Consider the following 24,587-nt stretch of genomic DNA (forward strand, 5'->3'; position numbering starts at 1 on the left):
ACTAAATTAAACCTTCTAAAAAAATCTTCATGTTATTATATGACTTAGCTTTGCTAATATTTATGCACGTCATGTTCAACAACTGTGTACTCCAAAAGCATAAAAGATATAATTTTAAGCTCTGTTTACACTATCAAACTAGTCGGATGTGCCCAAATATGGTAGTGATATGCCCAAATATGGTAGTGATATGACATCATCATGTCTATATATGGGCACATCACATTTTGTTGTCACATAAAGTTTGATAGTATAGACAAGGCTATAGACCAAGAAAAATAAGGCCAACATCAGTACCAAGATATTGTCATTTTACCAGCATACCCAACAACTGCGTACTAGATGATGTAATGTTATGAGAATTTTGCCCAAATATTGTAGTGATATGCCCAAATAAGGTAGTTATATGACATCATCATGTCTATATATGGGCACACATAAAGTTTGATAGTATAGACAAGGCTATAGACCAAGAAAAATAAGACCAACATCAGGATATTGTCATTTTACCAGCATGCTCAACAAAAGCATACTCCACAAGCATGACGATATAATTTTAGACCAACAAAAATAAGAGCAACATCAGGATGCTCAACAACTGCGTACTAGATGATGTAATGTTATGAGAATGTTACTAAAAGCTTTCTCTCATACCATAGATATCATCAAACGAGACATGGTAAAGTCAATTGAATTAAAGTGCGTAACTAAGCTTCACAGTGGGATCGCATCTGCCCTCGCCTCTAGGCCATCCTAGTCTACTGTATCAACAATGCTATTGGTATTGAATGATGTCATATATTTTTAACATTGGTAAATTTTGACTTCAAAATATTTTTATGACAAACAATTTTTAACATTGGTAAATTTTAAATTCAAAACATTTTTATCATTGAACAATTTTAACTTTTACTACTCTATCAACAATGTGGTGATGAATTTATGGCATATCATTTTTAACCTTCATAAATTTTAACTTTAAATATATATTTATGATAAATAAATGATAACTTTAAAAGTTGTTAATTTTAAAAGATCATGAAATATGATATTGAACATTTAAAAAAACCATAAATATTCAGTTTAATTAATAGTAAGTTAATTTTTAATTTTATGGAAACATTGAGTTAACAATTAAAAAATAGTGAAACAGACCTAAAACTGGAGATCTAGTACACACATCTAGCTTGTGTGCACTTAAAACAACACAGTGTACCTTTCACAAAGAGAGAGAGGGGGGGGGGGGGGGTTTTTACCCAATATGCTGTTCCATGGCTCTGTTGTTAGTCACTGCATTGGGCTATTCTAACAACTCTACCTGTAAAGCTCTGTTTACACTATCAAACTTTATGTAATGTGATGAGCCCATACATGGATATTATGATGTCATATTACTACCATATTTAAGCATATCACTACCATATTTGGGCACATCACTTTTTTTATGTCAAACTAGTTTGATAGTGTAGACAGAGCTTTAAATCACTTTGTTATGGAAACCACAAGACTGTAGTCCAAATGGGATGAAAAGGGAAAAAATCATTAAGACGTAAGACGTATTAAGGAGGTTATAGACAAGAAATAGCTTGAGTTACCTGTAATTACATCACTATTAACTTAAAATGTAAAATAATACATCGTCACCCAATTAAAGTATATTATGTAATGATTATGTTTTAATTTATATTCAGTATCATTAACAGAATTATGAATTGATATCATTTTATCCAAATGTCAATATCGCTGTCAAAAATATACCACGTGAATATAACATGTATCAACTATGAATTTTATACTTCGGGTTATGTTACGCTTGAGTAAACAAACCCCCAATAATCTTGCTTTCTTAAAGCTTGATAAAATCGGGTCAGGTCAGGGGTCAAACAGATGATAGAAACCTACACCAGGCATGTAATGTTGATACTAAATTAGACCAGGGGGAGCGTATGTGACTGCACTATGAAATAAAGTAATTAAGTGATGATGCTAAATTGGTCCAAGGGTGTAATTAGCCTATGAAAAAAAGTACACATGTTCCTTATTAATATTGTATTGTGAAGTAACCCTGACGAAAAATAATTATTTATTTATTGCATTTACTCAGCCAGTATAAATATAATATTCTATTGATAAACTCTAATGGTTTTTGGATAAAAATAAAATCCTTTGATAATTATTAATAACCAACAATCAATATGTAAATCAACAATGTTTATATTTATTAAATTAAAAAAAAGGTTTAATGATGTTGCATATTAAATATTTCCATTAAAGCGGTATAATGGTAAGAAAATTGGACTAGCATTTGAGAGGCATTGGTTCGAGGCCTTTCTGTGCATATGTTCAAAAGTCGTCTATACTTGTTTGTATGTTTTGAAAAATGAAAGTTAGTTATTTTTATTTGTGGCATCTTTACTATTTATATTTATTACACATTCAACAAATTGTACAAATGAATCCAACCGGTTCAATACACAAAAAAAATGTATTTTTGCGACCTACTTCTATGGAAGCTGTTGATTACATTTAGCTAGTCTGCCTATAGTCTTGTATTCTAAACCTGGCAAACAATCTGTACCGTACTAACAAATAGGCTTAAACCTTAATCAGTCTTAACATGATGAACGTATGTGTATCTATTACTAAATAGACGTCGCAACGGTAATGATTTATACTCGTCGGGTATTTGAGACTTTATACACACATGCTCGTCTTCGCTTCAAATGGGACGTTAAACTGTAGGGTCCTATGTCCATATAATAGGTGCAAATTAACAAAATAACTTGGGACACTTCATTCACTTTATCTCTCAGGTTGTTGAAGAAAACATTGCCTAATTTTGAATTTCCTCACCTTCTGGGTAATGCAATAGTACCATCCAGAAAACATCTACCACAATACCATACCCACGCAATTTTTCAGCAGACATAATGATTGATTAGCTTCGGCTATATCTTGGCTACCTTTTGTATTGAAATTTTTGTTTGATACAATAAAGAAGAAGAATAGAACAGCCCACATTCACTCAACCAATATGGCATTGAGTAATTCATTTTTCCAGCAAACTGTAGGGGTTTGGGTATAACTATATCATATGATGAATTCTATAAAATAACTAGGATCGTACCTCCATCTTTCTTCACCCAATAAATATACCGTACAATATACAATATGACAAAGCAAAATAAGCAGGCTTTAAACATATATATCTGTCTTCACAAGACGAATGTGTGTGTGTGTATGTATTACTAATGTGTATAGCAACATTATTTAATAGCACGTGTGGGATTAATAACATTTAATAAACTAGCCTTAAACATATGATGAATCTATGTGCATGTATTACAAATAGCCAATCCACAAGTAAAAATGCAACATTTTGAAACTTTTTCTTGAAGATGATAAGATTGGAATTTGTGAATATACTGTATAAATTTCAATTTTTGATATGATTTTATTAGAATTATGAATGAATGGAATGTAATATTCAATGGTATCTGTGTTGATTATTAATTTTAATACACTATAAAACAGAAATGCAAACAATTTTATATAGGAGAAAAAAGTTATAATAAAATAAACGTTACTGTGGATATGTCTATTTTTAATTCAAATGAATACTCAAATAATATGTTAGTTTTTGTGCTCTCTGTTTCTCTCTCTCAGTCTGTGAATATATCACTATATATTATTAATGTTTCCATTAAAAATATAAACATCTATACATTTGTTTAAAGACATATGCCGAAGCTCATCTGTGCAGCCATCAACCTCTGACAGCTGATTTCAACAAATCTTGTAAGACGTGTATAAATCTTTGACCGGTATAATTCCGTCAGTTTGAATAATAGACGCAGCCGTCGCCGAGTGCCAAGTAAGGTTGATTGTCAATTGATAAATACATTTCTGTTTCGTTCTAAATTCATGTTTATCTTGTCATGGAGTGAAATTTGCAAAGATTTATAAATTATTGTATATATCTGATAAAAATGCTGATTTTTAGATTTTTGAAATTCATTTTTAATTCACTAGTATTGTATCAAACATGTTTTTAAATAGAAAAAAAAATAGAGTAGAACCTCTATTAAGGGACACCGTCAGGGAACCAACAAATTGTCTCCTGAATACTAATTGAAGAAACTTGAAATTAGAATTTTCACTAAATTTTTATCTCAGCTCAACAGAGTAACCCTAAAATCGTAAAAGTTATAATTGGTGTCAATGATCTAGATGTATATTCATTAAGCTACTGTTTGATCCTTAAATAGTAGAAATTCTGTGCAAAATGCTATATATGCTATATCGAGTTCACAAACCTTTGATAAAATGAGGTGTGGGAGAAGGATACATATTAAATCATAGTGTCATACATACCATAGGTTCCTCTGTATTCCTCTGAAACTGGACCAGTCGTACCCTCGTCACATTGTCCATATTCTGAATTTCACCGTTGGGAGGCTGTGGAGAATTTGGATCCTGTCCGTTGACTAAGAAAGGCGATGTTGGTGGCGGTGTTACTCGAATTGCGTCGTTACTATACACCTCATGCGCTACAACATCATGTGTTTGCAATAACGCCTAAAAAAAGAAATGAGTTTGCAATTATTTTATGAAAATACAATAAGAAAGGATTAAAATAAGCAATCTTTACTTATGACATGAAGTGTACATGTCCATATAGCACCAACTAATGCTAGGAAATTCAAGTCAATGATTGGTGTAGCCAGCTGATATATTTTTATAGCTAAAACATAAAGAAAACCAGCACTTTGCATAACAAATGAAATCCGAATCCGAAAAGTTCAAATCTTGGTTTGGAAAAACTTTAGTTCACAATATTATTAAATTCAAAATTATTGTTGGGACGGTGTAGAAGTTCTTTTTTGTCTTTGGGACACCCTTATTACGGAACAGGCTATACAGAAGACATGCGGTATATACACCCCAACAGTGTCCCATTAACAGGAGTTCTGTATAACAATCTACACTGTTGAAATAGAATTTTTGAATATTTTGTATAGAATTACAAGCATGGAAATCTGGAAAAAAAAATTCACATTATGTTACAATACATTATATTCAGCACATACATTGCATACGGTTGGGAAAACTTGTTGGACAAATATCATTCTCCAGCCAGCCATCCATCATCTTTATCACCAAAGTTATCATTGAGAATTATTATTGCTGACCAAACTCCTGTTGCCATGTGAATAGTAAATCATAACTTTTTTCTGTTTTATGAGTTTAGAAACATACATTTAGAAGGCAAATGGAAGAATTCATTTCTAATCTTCAAAAAAGAATCCAAAAGCTTTAACTAATTTACAACAGAATGGTATCGTGATGCACACTGTTGTACTGTGTTCACACGCGCATTAGAGTTACTCGTGCATAGAACAGAGTTAAGCTGATCTGAAAAATATATAAGATACAGTAAGTGCTTGTGTGATCAGTTAACTTATTTCTTTTTGTTATCTCCCTGTCAATAAATTCTGATGCAGATTTCGGAGATGTGATGTTAGATTAGACACATATTTGAACTGCAAGATTGACTCTCATAGGAGAAAAGCTTTTAGTTTACAAAGCATCAACAACACCCAGTAATAGGTATGTATTACTATAATGCACAGTTCTCAAAAACTTTGCGCTCCAAAGGCTTACTCTAACACATTAATGAATAGTAAAACTCATAGCAATACTAACCAATGGACTTGATACACAGCTATTGAATAGATAGAGTTCAAAACATTTCTTTTGTTCAAAACCAATAAACTTTAAGTATATCAGAAGACAACATAAAAATTAATATATACCGTAACTACGACAATGAGTGATTTACAGGTAGCTATAATATTACAGTAAGGTTTGAAGTTACTAGTCTATTTCTTAATATAGTTTAGTACCCACTATGATGTAACACACTTGATGTAAGAAAGGCTTGACCAATCACAAGCGATGGTTTATTCCAACTGGTATTTGTCATTGGTCAACTCGCTTGAGTTGTGTCTATATCACATTGCATTGCATTCCAAGTGGGAGCAAGTTTATAGTACCAATTTTCTATATTTAATTCTTAACTGTACAACGCATTAAGAGCCTGCTAATATGTGCTTTACTATCATTTTGAAATATTCAATTTTTATAAATTCGTTTTGCACAAGTTTGGGAAACATAATGATCTGTTGCTGCAAAGACCTCTTAGACGATTCACAAGGGTCTCCTTAGTTTAACAAATACATTACATACATACCCTGGAGTCTTTTTAAGAGAACATGTAAACGGTTTACCGGTTCCGTTCACTTTAGAACATTATTTTGCATGTTTTTAAAATATGAGGATCGTTATGATGAATCCAAATTTCTTAAGGCATTTAGAATTCTAAAATACATGATATTTTAGCAAGCACTTATGGAATTGTGAAATTCAAATCTTCCACTAAATTTCTTCTTATTCTTCTACACTTTATTTTCCTTATCTTCATTCTTTTCAAATAAGAATTGGAACATGTTATGGGTGAGGTGGGAAAGACTACCTCAAATGAGACTTAGTTTATAAGCACGAAAAATTGTTTATCCATCCTGTAATTGGAAAGTTACTCGCTGTTGGATGCGTATGAAATTTAAAAACAAAATTATAAACTGCAGTAACTGCAGTAGAATAATCTCCATGGAAACCTGTCACCAAATGAAATTACTTCAGAATACTGATAATTTTTACAATACCTTTTGAACAGCTGCTAAAGTAGAATTTATAAACCCAGAAACACTCAAAATGGTTCTTTCCATCAAAGTACCGTCCATCTAGTCCGTATTCAATTGCCAATCAAACAAACCATGTAAACTCAACCTTAGATAAAGCTGGCTAACATTTCAACTCCTAACATCATGAACTATACAGTACATATTAACACTAAGGCCTTAGTCAACACAATTAGCCTGTGTCATATACAACTGAATATACAAAAGTGTGTTCTGCTGCAGTGGCTATGGGTCATAAAAAATAAATTACACCTTCGCCAAGAAAACAAGAGGGATTTAGATATGATTTACAACCATGATTATAGTTGGATATAGTGTGTATATTTATAGTAGATAATCGAAAATGCACCTCTCCTAGGAGATAATCAAAACGGGAGTTAACAACACTGGAGAATGAAAAGAACTAAACATTGCACAATGGTCTTAAGTGAATTTTTGCCGCCGTCTACCAATTTTATGTTGCTATGCTGCTGCATGTGCAATTTTGATTTTTAAAATTCAATGTTCAAAACATAGAAGAATATATAGAAGACACACACCTTTAATGATGAAAATATATTAACAGTTTGTCGAGGCATTTCAATATGGCAAACAATTACACAACATAGATTCGGAGCTAGGAATTCAAAAATGTATGGCCTAAATTTGATGATATAAAAAAGGTGATTCACTGCAGGTTGGTATCTTCCACAAACATTTTATATTTGACGTGTTATTTCTTTCAGTAGTATTATTATATGTCAAATGTCATAATCTATCAGACACTTCTCAAAGTTACCCATTCCAGGGTGGGTTTCAATGTAGTTTAAAACCGTCCCAGTATAAAAACGATCAATTTAATATCCCACGGAAAAATACTGTTAAAGGAACACACAAAAAAACACAGCTTAAAGTGGAAATGTAAACACCATTGGTCGCTATATAGGTTGATGCCCCATGTGTGCATGGCGTAAAACAAACTAACTCTCTCTCTCTCTATTTCCCTCTTAGCATTTTTATTCTGTATATATTCACTACATCTTTTTCCAGAATCAATTATGCTCCTTTAGTGTACTAAAGATTTCTGACAGTGTGCATTATAAAATGCTACAACTACCTTTTTATTATTCAGAATTTTAGATGGAAATTTCATGTTCTTGGAACATTAAGATGTTACTTCACATAAACATCAAACACTGTCAAACATGCTAGTCACTAAAATGCCAACAAAAAAAACACCATGTTTTACAGTAATATTTTATATATTTGTTATTCATTTCATGCAGTTTTAATACTACTTTTTCTACATTTATGAACAATTTAACTAAAAAAATAAGTGAACTGCAGCTTGCCAATAATTTAATAAATCAAGCGCTCGGAAATTGCGTGAAATAACTCTGGCAAAATGCAGAGTGACTTGCTATTTAATATTTTGGCCCATATTGAAGATAAAGATAACTTGATTTTAATAAGCACCAATATAGCTCTTTTCTTTAAAATTAGGACAATAGCAATTGTTATTGTTATTTTACGTTTATGGTACACTATCTGAAATAAAAGAAATTGTGGAAAAACAGCAGAGATCGTGAGACTATGGTAACAAATGCTTCATGAACGATTAATGATGAAAATGGTAAGGATTGAAACCAGAATTAGGGTCATGTGTCATAGCCACACTTTACCCAAGTAGAACATCGATAAGCAAAACTGCCAACGACACAATAATGCACCCAGTGTTAAATCCATATGTTTATACAGTATCTCTATCATAGTCGCTCACTCCATTAGGATCTAGAGAATCTTAAAAACGTCAATCGCATAGTAATTCAATTATCATCGATGATTCCATTTATCTGCAGGCTCCAGAAGCAATGATGGACGATGCCGTAGTGCTTCGGGCCGAACATGTGATCAATGTCCTTAAATCATGTGCGGACTTCTTGCACGTTTTATACTAATTCCTGACCCAAGTTCATTTATCCGGGAGCGCAATAAATATAACTACTCGGTATCATCTTAACAGCTGAGAAAATAATTTAGCACTAAGTGTCTGCGATGATAAGTTTCTATTGTATACCGTAAATCTCTCGTTCTTTTAGTAATTAATTCTGAGCTGGGAAGAATGAGTGAATGAATCCATTAAGAGAGTATTTTGACTACATTCACAAATGTACTACCAATTTTTTTTTCTGTCAACCTAGATTCGAATACAAATTTAAACTTTTCTTTTTTCATTTTCAACTTAAAACTCTGAGAAACACAGTCCACTAATATTTTTATACCATTTTGACTTATGAATAATTGTCTCGAAAAGTGCTCGATTTTCAGAGGTTTTTCTTCTGAATCTAATGGGGTAACCATTCCCTATGTTTCACTAGCCTATACTGGGCAGAAAGGATAAGTGGTTGGCTAGTCAGCATAGTTGTTACTAGACATTGTATATGGGCTAGTAGTAAACCTTGCAAACAAATTATAATATAAATAATAAATGGCAAATAAGCACGAGTAGAGGTAGGTTTGCAGTACATCATGTGTTTCCAAAGGAAATAAAGTAAAGTATGTCTCTTATGAAGGTTGTCATTTTCAGTACTTTTTTTCCATTTTTTTTTCCAGCATTCTTATTCAACATTCATATTAACGTCATTCATCTTTGTAACCATAACAAATCCCATACTATTCATATTCCAAAAATACCTATATTAATGTGATTACCCCATGATTTCATCCACCAACACTGCTAATTTTGTCCTAATGCAGAAATAAATCTTTGCATCTCTTAGAACATACATCTAAATCATAATAAGATTAGGGATAATTTGAAAATACGCTTTGTATCTTCTGGAGAATTGTAAATTTGTACGTGGGCTGAGAAAACACAATTAACGAACGTTAAGTATTGATTGCGAAAGAACAAAAAACGTTTCAGGGTTGAATACGATATAAAACATTCCAGTCACATGTCGAAAAGCTAGAATGAGTGGCCACTTTTTCGTTATTGAGTAATGGCCAGATCCTTTGCTTTTAAATTATTACTATGGATGTTAAAGTTGGTCCTGGTTAAATAAACTGAATGGAAAAGATTTAGAATAAAATTACCCTACATTCCTATAGTACTTCTATGCAGCACAACTTAAAAAATGTATGAATTTTATGCCTTTTGGATGTATTTTATCCGTATTTTTATCTTCTTATTTTAGTGTTTTGTATAATGTTGTCTTGTTTTGCCCTGCATATGCTTGGTCCTCAAAGCTGTGACCTGGGATGTTGGGTACATTATGTTTTTTTATTTGAATAAAGGATGATTTTTTTTTTTTTACTTGTTTGGGAAAAAATGATATTCAAAATCATTTTGATCGTAATTATCGCATTAATTTAAAATTACCAATAAACTTTAATGTGAAAAACATAAATTATTATGCAGAAGGTAACGTCCACACGCAACTGAAAATGTGCCAAGAAATATTGAGTCATCTTTATAATTTCACACTTTTTTTTTGTAATTTTGAAGAGAACACATTTTAATCAAGCTCATCTTTTATGCGTTTCCTTTTTATTTGTTAATTGCCTTAGATTGTTTGTGTGTTTTTGATGAAATAAATAAATAATATTTTATTTGATATTGTTTAAGAGTACTCTTAATTTAAAAAAAACAAAATTCTATGTATGCAATAAGGAATAAACTAAAAATTTAATTAAATTATTTTGTTTTATTCCATTTTATGACAGATTGTCACAGTTGGATAAACACCACACAAAATATAATATTCCATTTCAATCATCACAAAATATAAAACACTCAAATAAGTGTCAGTCTCAATTCACTTCAATGTTTTATTTAAATGTGTAAATGCTAAAAATGTCAGTCACTGTGGTTTTTAACTCGGACGATATTGTAAGGGTCATACCATTTTTTAAATATCAGTATTACAACTTATTATAGAACCAAAAAAATATATTATATATATTTAAAATAAAATATTTTATGTTTCAGCCATTTAATTTTGAATTTTTATATTGTACCACATTTAAGAAAAATTAAATAATTGTTAAATCCTTTTATCATAATTGTTTGCTGGTATAAATATCTAGGGAATATTATTAAATATGAATGAACCTTGTATAATATTTTTCTAGCTCCCCTTATCTATAATTTACAAAAAAATAAAATAAAATAAATGGTTTTGGGTAATAAAGGAAGAAAGAAATAAAGTTTGTTGGTTATATTCTGCAGTTTGTTACTTTTAATGCTATCATTTTTACAATAAATTCAGATGTCATTTTTTTTAATGAGCTAATAAATGCAATTAAGGTGGTAAGTTGTTATGTTTTTAATTACTCACATAATTTACCAATTTTAAACATTTTACATTACCCATTAAACTTCTTATTAGTGCAATCATTGTAGATGATTATTCCTCAATTAAATTGTTTTTATTTCTGATTTGCTAGGGTAATATTATACACATTTCTAAACCTGAAACTACTACTAGTAGTAATGTATCACATTGCTATTTTCTAACAAAAAGGGTTTTAAATTAGGCAATTTAACATCACTTTCTGAGCAATAAGAACAAATGAAAATGTTAACTTAAGAAAATCGTTTGGAACCAAAAATCTAACAAATTCATACAGAAACTAAAGTAGCAGACTTGGATTGCCTAAAGGTAAAAACCTTACCAGACTGAATTTTTCGCAAGACTCGTGGCCAATAGGTGGCAAAAGGTATGTAATTACCTGTAAGTTGTTAGTCTTTCTTGGCCTAAAAGCAGATAAGATCCGGCCTAGAAGATTGGATACTGCCAATTGCAGACTACAAGTTTGTCGATAACTATGAAACACCGCTCAACAAATTCTCTCACATAATTGACTGTAAATGAAAAGCACTGCTCACCTTGGAGAAAAGGTAAAAGGTCAAGATCTAGCGATGACCTTTACATCTGCCAGCACTCATCAAGATGTCATCGGTTGCCTAGGTAACAATGTGCCGATGAATCAACTGTAACCACATTAAATTTACTTACAATAACATAATATTAAATGAACACAGATCTTCAATCTAAAACTAGGTAAACTTTACATACATTAAAGACAATGTTTAGAATGGAATAGTCCAAATATACTCGTTTATAATTTATATTTAGTAGCTACATGTGATAGACCAGCCAGTCTCAACTGTGATTTACAAGATGACTTGTATACGTTATAGATAAAATATCATTATATTTATTACAACATTTCAAACTTGACATTAAACGATCAATATTGTATGAACAATAAATAAATTCAAGATACGAAAACGGTAGTATTGATTCTAATCTAGTAACGTTTGATTTGGTTCATGTCGTCAATTGATATACAGTTTATAATATCCATAAATGTATTAATACTATTAAATTTAATAAATCAATACTCTATGTATAGTAAATATAATTTGTATGTAACACTTACATACAAATGTATGTTGAAGTGCAACATATGAATTGATATATTGAGAATCATAACATCTAATTTCAAAACTGAATAATTTATTGTACATGATATGACTTGCACTTTTTCATAGTGAACCATAACATAGTTCAGTCAACATTCTAATCATTTATCACCTTCTTCGGAGAACTCTTATAATTTTAAACTTCATTTAAAAATTAATTTTAATACTATAAATCAATCTAAAACACCTAATACCTACTAAATTTTATACTTTTGCATAAGATAAACTTTGAGTACAAGTTTGTATACAAGGATTTTAATATTACTTAATATTATACTTTATAAATGAAGACATAATTATAGGATGGTCAAAATGGAGTGCATAGATAAAAAAAAAAAGAAGAATAAACTGATATGGTCATCTAATCTAATAAGACTAGAGATAATACACCTGCAAAACTAGAAGAAGATAAACAAGAAAATAAAAAGACTCAACAAAAATGACTTGAAAACAGCACTAAATCACACTGGCCCATTTCAAACACACCCGGCCCACGACAGGAATAAATGGCACAAAATAGTAGAACGCACTATGTCTAACGATGATGAAGCATATTGATATTACTTTTAATTGATATTTACAAAATCATTTATTTTTTAAATATCAATTTTTTGTTTCACACTTTTAATGTTTTTTCCGCCAGGCTTGCCCAACTCAAGATTACTCTTAGCCCTCATGCAGCTATTCATTTTTTTTAAACTCAGAAATCGATCTTTTAAATGGAATTATATATTCAAAACTTTTAATATGTATATTCCTATATCCATGGCTGATGGTACTACAAGACAATTGATAAATTAATGATTCTAAAAAAAGAATATGAGGCATTATTCATTATGTTTCAACTTGCATATTATTAATTACTAAACAAGATTTTAATTAAACTAATTTTGTTAATCTTGTTGGATACAAACCACATTATTTTCATTCATAATTTAACTATCGACACAATCAGTAAAACACTAAAACTATTGGTAATTCAAGTATGTTTGATTTACAGTGTAGTATAAGACTGTATGATTTACAGTATAGCCTGTCTTTAAATAAAATAAGATAAATAGAGGGCGACATATAGTACGACAATGTGATCAGAACACTGCATTTAAAATCACTAACAATAATCCATGGGGTTAGTAAACGTATGCCAAGAACTTGAAAGAGTAGTTGCATAGGCTTATAAATCCTTTGATATAATCCCACTCCAATCCCCTCCTCCCTTTGGGGGTGGGACTATACCCAGGGAAAGCCTGGTTCATTAAAAAATGGTAAGCATTTCTTGTAAAAATAATCTGAACTGGCTAGGGAGGCCAAAAGTCAATACTGGGACTATAACCGGGGATATGCCTGTTTGTGAAATCAGACATAACATAGGGGGTGGGATTAGACCCGAAGTGGGATTATACCCGAGGATATACGGTAATAGTCTAGCAATCATCTAGCAATGAAAAATCAACCAGTACTGTCAGTGGGCCCTACTGTCAGTGTCAGTACTCACAGAGCACTTTTTTCATATAAAACATAAATTTGATTATTCTTGTAACCTAACAGTGGGTATAGGTCAACTGAACTCAATTGGTCGACCTCAGCAAGCAACAAAATGCAACTAAAGGCAACTTACAGGTATGCAAAAAAATGTTTACATGTTGACAAAAGTGATATTTATTTTTCTCTTTCAACTTTGAATTTAGTCACACATGCGGTATAAAGGGTCTTTTACATTCTGTTCCGCTCCAGCTCTCCAGTTCAGGTTTTTGTCAGATTATATGTTTCACAGCGAGTCATTTGACTACTTGCCATCAAGTACAAATATGGAGGTACCTGTTCCACAAATTAACAACAAACAAAAATGTAAGGAAAAAAAGGATTACAAGATAATGACTTACCCTAAAATGTGGATGAGAGAGTATTCGTTGAAGTTCATGCGCTTCTGTGTTGCTCTGCGGAAGCCTCTGTAGCAAATCGGCCAGCTAAGAGCAAATAAAAAACAAGATTAACTTACTAACCTAAAAAGCCTTCTTAAATGTGGGTATATCAGCAATTTGCTGCATTAAAACTTTGTAACAAGGGAAATAAATCTTCTTAAATGACTAACATTGACTTTAAGCAGCTATAACTCTTGTTTTATTTTATGAGGAAGAATTATATTCTGTGTCACATACAAAGATAATTGTTGCATTCCAATTATCTAAGCAAAGTATAAGAACATCACAAACACACACATAAATGATTAAAAACAACTAGTATCGTGAAATAAATTTTTTAAATTTCTATTCTCTGACAATGCAGAGAAATGTGATAGCGCCCTCTATAATATTTTCTAGAATTTAGGAAAGGATGTTTCTGCTGAACTTTTATTTATGAATGCCAAGTCATTTAAAAAAGTATTTGCAGACTGAAATCTTAAAAGAAAAGGTTTCAATCAATTTTGGACTGGATACAAATTAATTAGGTCTTGGTTTAAAAAATTGTGCTAATTCTAGTAAGGTGGATTTAATTACTTTACTGTTTATCAAATAAAGTAGTCAGGACCTAATGAAAGGAATATATATCTCCATAAATAGGTTTTGTCTATCATAACATTAAAACATATATTAATCCGTGTTTGTTTGATGGGAAAGTGGTTGGGGGGGGGGGGGGGATGCCTCTTTATTTTCAATTCATATATTATGTTATTGTTAGCTTAAGCCTTTTACTCAAAACAACTGTTAAATGTTGATTATATATTTGTTTGTGAATAATTTAAGGTTTAAAATCTGAGAGGGAGACATTCCTCCATGTAAAAACAATATAGAAAATAAAATTGTATTGAATAGTTTAATTCTAACGTACATCAGCATGATTTTTGGTAAAGAAATAGACAATAATTGTGATAGATAAAAATGTATGTAATTTAAACTCAAGACAACATTCTCCAAAGCTCTGTCTACACTATCAAACTTTATGTGACAAAAAAATGTGATGTGCCCATATATGGACATGATGATGTCATATCACTACCATATTTAAGCATATCGCTACCATATTTGGGCACATCAAAATTTTTTTTCAAACTAGTTTGATAGTGTAAACAGAGCCTTACGCAAAAAAGGGGAAAAACATAGACTTTTTTGGAGACAAACATTTTTCAAAATACTTTCCAATGGAATCAGCAAGTTCATGAATAGACAATACTCATGATAGATAAAAGCTGTTGCTGTCTTATAAACATCTTTAAAGTACACCCTGTTAATCCCAATATACACATTCATGAAAATAACGACTCATTCTCACTTACCTCTCGTGTTCTCAAAGTCACATCGGACGGGATATTCTTTCGACTCGGTGGTTGATCTGTTGACTTTGTATTTATTTTATCATATAACTGTAAGATACAATGAGAAAAATTGTTTATAGCTTCCTTTTTCACATCACCAAGAGTAGCCATTTTATAACACGTGTGTTTGGGTAAATGGTAAAACGACGACTAACAGTACTCTTGACTCATATAATGTGGAAGTTTGATTCATTGAAGGAAGAGAGCATTTCCCTCGAAAAACCGAGTCTGAATAAACCCTGTAGCAGACAGAATGTGACAGATAATTAGTAAGTGGGTTTATAGCATATAAAAATGGGTTATCGAATTTGGGTTGTAAAGAATTTGGGTTATAGCAAAGGTAAAAACCGAAGACATAATGGTATACTAAATTACAGCAATATAAAAATAATACCAGACATACAATATGTCTTTTTAGAAATTTTAAACAGTACATCCTTTTGCATCAATTAAAAATAATTGCATTTGATTTCAAAGACAAAGAAGACAAAAAGAAAGTTCTTTAGGGCAAAGTGCAGAAATTCTCATCACAATTTTTAAGCAAACTGAAGCCTTTGAATTGTATACAAAATGTATGCAAAAATGGACATTCTCTATTTATATTTTACATCATACTTTTTATTATTTACTGTATTAACTTACTATATTTTCCTTGATAAAGATATAATCAATAACAATTAACTAAAAAATTTCTACTGTATGTAGATTAATGATGTATTATCCCCAAAAAACATGAAAAATGAAAATTAATTAAATCAGACTTTGAATATATTATTTTGTAGTTTTAATTAAAAGTTGATCACTTCCATAGAAAAAAAACCCCAAAAATCCATTGGCTGGCAGCCAATTTGACCATTTTTGCTTTAAATCTTGTTTTTTTTTTCAGGTAAATACATTTTTTTTCAATCCAATTTTTGGTCAAAGTGGATAAATATTATGTTACATTAATATGGAATATTCAACAAAAAATTGTTTAAGAATTATTTTTTCAGGAGGACAATACATCTTTAATGATGTAAATGACTTTACAATTAAACCCATTAGTCATTACATAAGAATATCTCTCATTACATAAGTGTGGGCTGTTAATTTCTCTTCATAAGGTCAAACAATTCACCCTATTTATAGATACTTATAAGGCGTTAAATCAATACTAAAACTAAAACTTCTTCACGCTTATTAAACTCAATCACCGATCAATGAAACAAAATAGCCTTCACATTCTAATAAATGAAATGAAGTTAAACTATAGAAGTAGGGTCAAGCATACACATTTATAAACTGCTTGAACTTATGTCAGACTTAATAAGCAATAATGATATTTTTCGGAGAAATCAGTAATTTGGAAAAAAAAAATGTTTAAGAAGGTTTGAGTTTGTACTGTAATTATTATGAAATATGTTTTTAGTTTGGTTTTGACGAAATAATTAAACTAAAGAATTAAGATTTCTTTATGAGGATTGGTAAAAAGAAAAATGAATAATTTAATAAAATTAGGAAAGACAACAAGATTAGGTAAAGTAAAGAGACATCAGAAGGCAATACCTAAAATATATATTTATTGATTAATATTGTTTATTAATAGAAATCATTGATAATTACTATTGATAAAAACTTATATTGATGAAGAACATGGACCTCCTTGGTAAAGGTAAAAAAAGAAGAAGAAAAAAAAAAATCATTATTGGAACTTGATTGCAAATCTAATTTTGTTACATTACATCAGGTATATGTAGATATGGCACTCTAGTCTTATCCAATTTTTCCAGAATTAAGGTAAAAGCACTGTAGGATACAAACACAATATCCACTGAATAATACTACTGTAATTGGTTTTGTTTGGTCATTTAAAAACATATTTCCCTACAATAACTGACAGTGTCAGAGGTGTACAATGTTTAAAAAAAAATGCATTTTGAATGTTAATGAATGCAATATATTATTTATATTGGCCAAAAACCTTTAGCAACACAAAATAAAACTGTGTATATGATTTGTTTAGGCTTCATCACAATAGCCAGCGCAATTGTTTCAACATTTCAACTTGACATTGTACTATTGCAATTAGCCAAAATGTTCTACTTCTGTGACCCTATTTAACTACAGTTACAGAACGTTTTTAGCGATAAGCACTACATCAAATGCCAACCATATATACATACCATAAACAGCATACACAACAACTGTAAATAAGTTATCACTCTCCTACTCAGCCGTACGACATCATTTACTAACAACTGTTAGATGATAATTTAATTTGGAAAGATAGAATACATAGGGATTCTAATTTCAACCAACAAGGAACAGTGATAAATGATAATATTTACATCTCACTGACTAACCTAAGTCTCACGCATCTGGCGAGAAACTCACGCCACACACCTAAAATCTTGCAGTATTTCACCAATTTCAATGCCTGCTTGTGTACATTTCATACATCAAGTGTCATAAAATTATAACAGTTTATACCACAAGTTCTGTTCGTCCGTACGAAATTTTGTAACATATACTTTTTAAATAAAATATAATTAATAGATAATATTAACTGTTATTGCTTATCTATTAATATTATAATAAATAATAAAAATATCTCTAATGCTATATGATATGCCATCTATCCAAAATAAATCAAAACATTTGACGTATCCCATTGAGCAACAAGGAAAATGAAGCCTGGAGGTAAGCAGATGAGTAGAGGGTGGTCAAATGTCCGAGGACAGGTGCTTTACACAGGTAATTGAATAATTATGCTTATTAAAATATTGTTGATGGTCATCATCTGATGAAATAACGAGTTAAATCTTAAACCGAATGTTTGGAATCAAGAAGATTGAATCGTCAGAAACCTGTCAAAAGGTGTTTGCTTTTTGTAGATTTGACAAGTCTGAAGTAGAACAATTTTGATATGATCCCTTATATAATTTTAAAAAGGAAATATGAAAATGAATATGTTTTTGAAATTAAAAAAGTAACACTACTGTCATTGTGGAATGACATATCGTAAGATGATCTTTCACATAGATAACATAAAAATATTATTTGTGCTATACACATCGTTCGGCGAATGTTTACTATTAAATATCTGCCTGTTTTCCATTAGCGATTATATATTTGCGCGATTTGGAAAATCCTGAAATATAATGCACATTTTTCCACGTCACATGGAAACCGGCTTACAGAAAACGGCCACTATATTTTGACAAATCGATACAAAGGTAAGGAGTCAACCAGATGGATTTCAAAGTTTGTTTGATGATGGTAATAGAAGGAGGCAATTTGAAAGCTAGAAAGTAGTTTAGTTCTGAACAGTATTTGTAAACGTACATTGACCGTATGTTGGTAATAATAATGTTCAATGTATTGAAGCACTGTTTAAATAACATGTCTGATTGAGCGCAAACCTCTCAAATAAATGACAAATCTTTAGGCATGCTAATCAATTAAATGCTGCAGAAGTTTGTAGCCAGGATTTTTACATTGGGGTTCTTTTTTCCTCCAAAAAAGGGTTGACACTATGAACTAGAGGAGCAAAGAAGGAAGGAGCATACTAAAATGGTACTATTGTTTAATTTTTTTAAAATATGTTTTGAAGTATTAATAAGAATTGAAGTGAATTGTTTTAGGACTTGTGAACTAGTCATGAACTAAGAATAAAGAACCAACCATATCTGATTTAGTGCAAACTTCTTGCATAATGATAAACAGATTTGTAAGCATAGGTTTTCAAAAGTTGTGGACAAGTCAGTAGCCATAATTGTTAAAGGGAGGGCTCTTTTCCCCCAAAAAGGGGGAACTAAATGGACAGAGGAGGAAAGGTGATCAGGAAGCTACTGTGTGGCTACTATTATATTAATCTTAGATTGGATTGGTCAAATTTTCATGAGATTAGGCCTATTTACTAGCACTTTTGCGAAGATCTCATAGTTTGAAAAGAGCACCTTTCGAATTCCATCTTTTTACTTGAATAACTTCATATTATTTTTAGAGATAGAGATTAAATCAAACGCTATGTGAGCCTTTGACAGCCACCTGACTAGGAGTTGCTTGTTTCCCCTCTCGCAACCATACCACTAGCTCCGGCCATGATAGTTGAATGGCTAATCGAGCCATGCTTCAATAACTATTGATTGATAATTCATATGAAGAATCGGTTAATAGTTCTAGTTGGAATGCGATCAACAGGAATTCTGTATTGATTGAAATTAATGAGCAATGTAGTTAATCTAATCTAGTAAGAATTTTCTATCTATTATCTTCTGCAATATATAGGACATAATTATTTGCTTCTTAGTTATTCCAAAGTTTGTTATCACCACTGGAATTTATTTATTAAGCTGAATCTTGTATATATGCGCCCTTGAACATGATATTATGTTTTGATTGACTGAGAACCATGTAATTGATCCAACTGTACGCGCATAGATTTTGCATGAAAATAAATGTATAGAGGGAGGAGATGCAGTCATACTTAAGGGTGGATGAAAAGCTTGCCTTATATTTCTGGGTAGGCTTATTACACTAAGTACCTAAATGCAGGTTATGCCTATATAACATCTATAGGCCTAAATGAAGGTTATGGTTATAAATCATGCTAGGCCTAAATGCAGCTATGGTAGGCCTAAACGCAGGTTTATGCTTATATGCCATGGTAAGCTTAAACACAGGGGCTTATATGCCATGGCAGGCCTAAATGCAGGTTATGTTTATAGCCAAATTCATCTAAAACGATTTCAATTTCTTAGCATGTTTAGACTGTTGAAAACCAAGTTTACAGTTCGTAGAAATGTCTTAATAGGCAAAAAATAGAGGCAGATTAAAGGCTAACATTACAGTGTTGCTAATTAAAAATAATCCAATCACATACAGTATGTTTAGTATATATTTCAATGTTTGTATATTGTTTTCATGAAGTAATTAACAATGAGTAAACAAACTAAGATCGGAAAAGATAATGTTACAAGTATAATCCGTGTAGGAAGTATCTTACCACGTAATAGAAACAGCCAGCTCAGCATTTATCAATGTATGAGAATGTAAAAATAAATTTTCGGTTTTGGCAGATATAATCAATTATTACTATATTTTTACTGCTAAAAAAGGTCATACTTTTAGTTTGGAAACACCAGTTTTACAGTCATGTCGACAAACAACTTGGAGAGATGGGGAAGGGAGCGAGAAGTGAGAAGTACGTACCTATTTGTAAGCATACAAAAATAGTATGCACCTACAATATGAAACGACAAGAACTGATAACCTTACAGGCCCAATAATAGCCATGACAAAACGTAGCCAACACAGAGTGTATAAACTTACCACCCTACACAATGATCACAAGCTATACTGGCTCAGTGTTGTGACAGTATCACAATATCTGAAGTTGTTTATGATTATTTGCGATAGCATTAAACTTCAGTGTGAAAAGAACCTTAAAAATCTAACCTCTGTAAAATTAATATTACAGACTGGAGATATATTCAAATATAGCTGGGGGCTTCATAGCCAAAGGGGATAACAATATGAGATGGTCTAACTTGTATCTATTGCATTCCAAAGAATATAACAACAATAATGAATAAGTTAATAAAAGGTCAGTTGGCTATCTAAGCTCCCGCTGATATTAAGTTAAACATTTTAAGTTGGTAGTCTTTACACAACACATGCTGTCAATATAGTATATATAGTATAGTGTTGACCATCTGTTAACTAACATAGCCAGATGTAATATAATGCAATAGAAGTGTCACAGATGGTTGTCTGTATTGGCACACACGCACGTTATATAATTGTTTCAAACAAAATGATCAGACTATTAGATTATAAAACTCTGATGTGAACCATGAATTGTGTTGCTGGGTACTTAGTGACGCCACTAAAGTGACAATAACCGCATAGTGTTCAATTTTTATTTGTATGCCTATAATTCTAGAAATTCAGTTGTATAGTTTAACTACAATCTTGTTAATGTTAAGGTATAAACATTATTGTTACAAAAATTGAATAAAACCTCAATTTCACATATTATATTGTGTATAGGAAGTGTCTATTTTTATGTGTCGCTTTGTGGCCCCACAGACGATTAATGCATCACAATGCAACCTCAGGTCCCTGGAAAAGTCTGCTTTTAAACTATACTTTTCAAAGTTAACAGGATATAATATTATAGAGACAGTATGGCCAATATAATATGAATGTTACATTGTTATCTATTAACAGGGACATTACCATAGCCTATAATAATTGGCAATAATAGTGTTTGTGTGAAATATCATATCTCCCAAAATGAATACATGCTCATAAAACTGAAATAACATGTCAGGATCCACTCAATATTTGACAACCAAATAGTATAATTTATGCTATCAATTGTAATTTTACTGTATAATGGTAAGTTTATTATTTATTATACAATTAAAATAATAAAGAATAATAATATAACAATTTTATTGATCAGTTATTACTAAAGAAGTATAATTAAAAAAATCCAAATATAGTTATATAAATTGATTTATAATGGTGAGACAATTTCAATATAATTACAAAATAGATGAAAATCTACTGGTTACTGTTTAGTGAATAATGACAAATCTAGGGCAGAAAGGATTAATATTTTTCTTAAATTTAAGAGATTAAGACAAAGGAGAAGAGAGGTTCAGAGTATCTGCTTGATTCGCCTCACTCTCTCTCAATTCAGTTCTTACATTTTATGGCCTGTCACTCTCACTTTTAATTGCTCCTTTATTTCATGGATTACTTTTATTTTTATGTGAAGCATTATGCACTTAAAAGTCCAAATTTATTATTATTATTAATAATTATTATTAGATCTGCATTTGAAAATTCAGGATTGTTTCAGAATGAATTTGTTAATTTTAACCAAATTCTGGTTTTGAAGATCTTCTAATTTCAGAGAATCTTTGAAAGTTAATCGTATCGTGGATTACTTTTATTTTTATGTTAAGCATTATGCACTTAAAAGTCCAAATTTATTATTATTATTAATAATAATTATTATTATTAGATCTGCATTTGAAAGTTCAGGAATATTTCAGAATGAATTTGTTAATTTCTTCGTTAACCAAATTCTGATTTTGAAGATCTTCTAATTTCAGAGAATCTTTGAAAGTTAATCGTATCTAATTAATGAATTGAAAGATATGGAACATGTACTCTGAATACTGAATTGAATGATGGTAAACATGACCTCATTTTCAGGTATTAATAGTAATTGATGTGCTCCATGTGATTGAATTTGGTATATCACATTAAGTCCCAATATGCATTCAAGTTGTGGTGATGTTGCTACAAAAGTGATGAAAATGCGATATCATCACTGATACTAACAGTTGGCACAGATGTCTGTATAACATAATAAAATCCGGACATTTTTATATGTTGGCATAAGACTATTAATATGTTATGATACATATAATAATATTATCATTTTAATGAAAAACCTTTTAATAAGATTTATGTTGAAATGTTATTGCAACTTGCTAATGGGGACACACACAGAGTGATCACTCTGATCTGTGGCCAATGTTGATGAACCACCATCATATAATCGTATGGAATGAGTTGTAAATATCTTCAAAGATGCCACAACATTCCTACGGGATAGACATTAACGGACTGTATACGCAGAATAATATTGCAGACATTAAATATGAAAATACCAATATTACCAGGGCAATTACCTTTTGCGTTGTCGAGTTCCAAGATCGAATTCCAAATGCGAACACTTAACTGATATTAAAGTCAATTGGTAGGTCAGTGTTTTCATACAAGACAAAGCCTACATAGGTTTAACATGCAAGAATATCACTAGCCAGAAAGTGTGATGACAATTAATATGGGGGGTGGGGAGAGACAACTAGATAAAACAAGCCTAGTCTAAAAATCTTATAAACCCAAAAACAAGTTTAAAATCTCAGTATCAAAAAGGTTCAAATACACATTTTTGTTTTTTGTATTAATTTTCTCACCTGATAGTTTACAATCACTTATGTGAAGTTTAAGTAGTTGAGGAGACTTATACAAGAAAGTACCAAGTAAAGAACCATCAGTATCACTGAGATAATTATTGTTAATATATAGCTCTTGTAGTTCAAAGTGATCTCCCCATTTATAAAAGGCAAACACAAAAAGTTTGTCCTCTATGCACGCCGCAGTACAACATCCGATCAGTGTTTTACAATGGATTTAAAACATAGAAAATGAGACTTCAATTGCAACTCTTGAATATAATTTTACATATGTTTGACGAGTTTTCTCGGCGCGGTTGAAATATGTTAATCAGCGGGGCTCACACCCGTCGAGGACGGGTAGTAATGCTAGTAATATATAATAACTATATCTGAAATAATTTTATTATGTATTTACTATTAATTTATATTATTTACTATTAATTTATATTAATTAATTAATTTATTAGAAAAACAAATACTGTAAAATGTTCTTTAAAAATTGGCCTACATAACTGTATGATTAAAAAAAAATTGCACCATTTTTTTCACCGCTTAATATCCATCGAAAAAAAACACCACAGTGTATAAGTAGAAGCTGCACCGCGAAAAAATGGTGCTGACAAACGTCAATGCTTGTTCTGAGCCCTTGGTGTTGTAGGCTGTGATATATGTACAATATACATGTACTGTCTGCTATTAGTATGACAGTGTGCGATTAGTATTCTTTGAATAATCATAAATATATTATTTTGATCACGCTACACTACAACAGATAGTGTTTTAGTCTCTCGGAGAAGACTGCTGTCTGGATATATGATTGAGTTCCATTAAATTGTTGTTAGAGTATAGAGTCACGTCCTCTTGGAATTTACGCTTTAATTTAGTCTAATGTACCATCAATTTTATTTCATTTGGGAAATTATTTTGAGTGTTCTGGAAAAATCTAAAAAATTAAAATCTGAGCAGCACCTTTTTCTTGAAATTAATTTGATGCACTTGTCATCACCATGACAAGATCAAGGATCGCAAATTAATTAATATTATCGGTTTTGTGATGGTGGTTCGTACCATTCTAAAGA

The 24,587-nt window shown here is 31.0% G+C and overlaps 1 protein-coding gene across 3 annotated transcripts in view; it reads right to left on the reverse strand.

Annotated features, from left to right (window-relative positions):
- The window catches only part of LOC144843247 (peripheral plasma membrane protein CASK-like), a 90,792-nt gene that overhangs the window by 12,567 nt on the left and 53,638 nt on the right, over positions 1 to 24,587 (reverse strand). For all 3 annotated transcript variants that reach the window (XR_013612252.1, XM_078700042.1, XM_078700040.1), the window contains exons 13-15: positions 15,506 to 15,592; positions 14,115 to 14,198; positions 4,375 to 4,578 (exon numbers count right to left, since the gene is read on the reverse strand). Coding sequence is in view for 2 of the 3 variants with exons in the window: in XM_078700042.1 (XP_078556168.1) it covers positions 4,375 to 4,578; positions 14,115 to 14,198; positions 15,506 to 15,592 (375 nt within the window). In the remaining variant the exon portion in view is untranslated. The remainder of the gene's footprint in view (positions 1 to 4,374; positions 4,579 to 14,114; positions 14,199 to 15,505; positions 15,593 to 24,587) is intronic.

This window comes from Antedon bifida, chromosome 5, assembly GCF_963402885.1.
Source record: "Antedon bifida chromosome 5, ecAntBifi1.1, whole genome shotgun sequence".
Taxonomy (NCBI): domain Eukaryota; kingdom Metazoa; phylum Echinodermata; class Crinoidea; order Comatulida; family Antedonidae; genus Antedon; species Antedon bifida.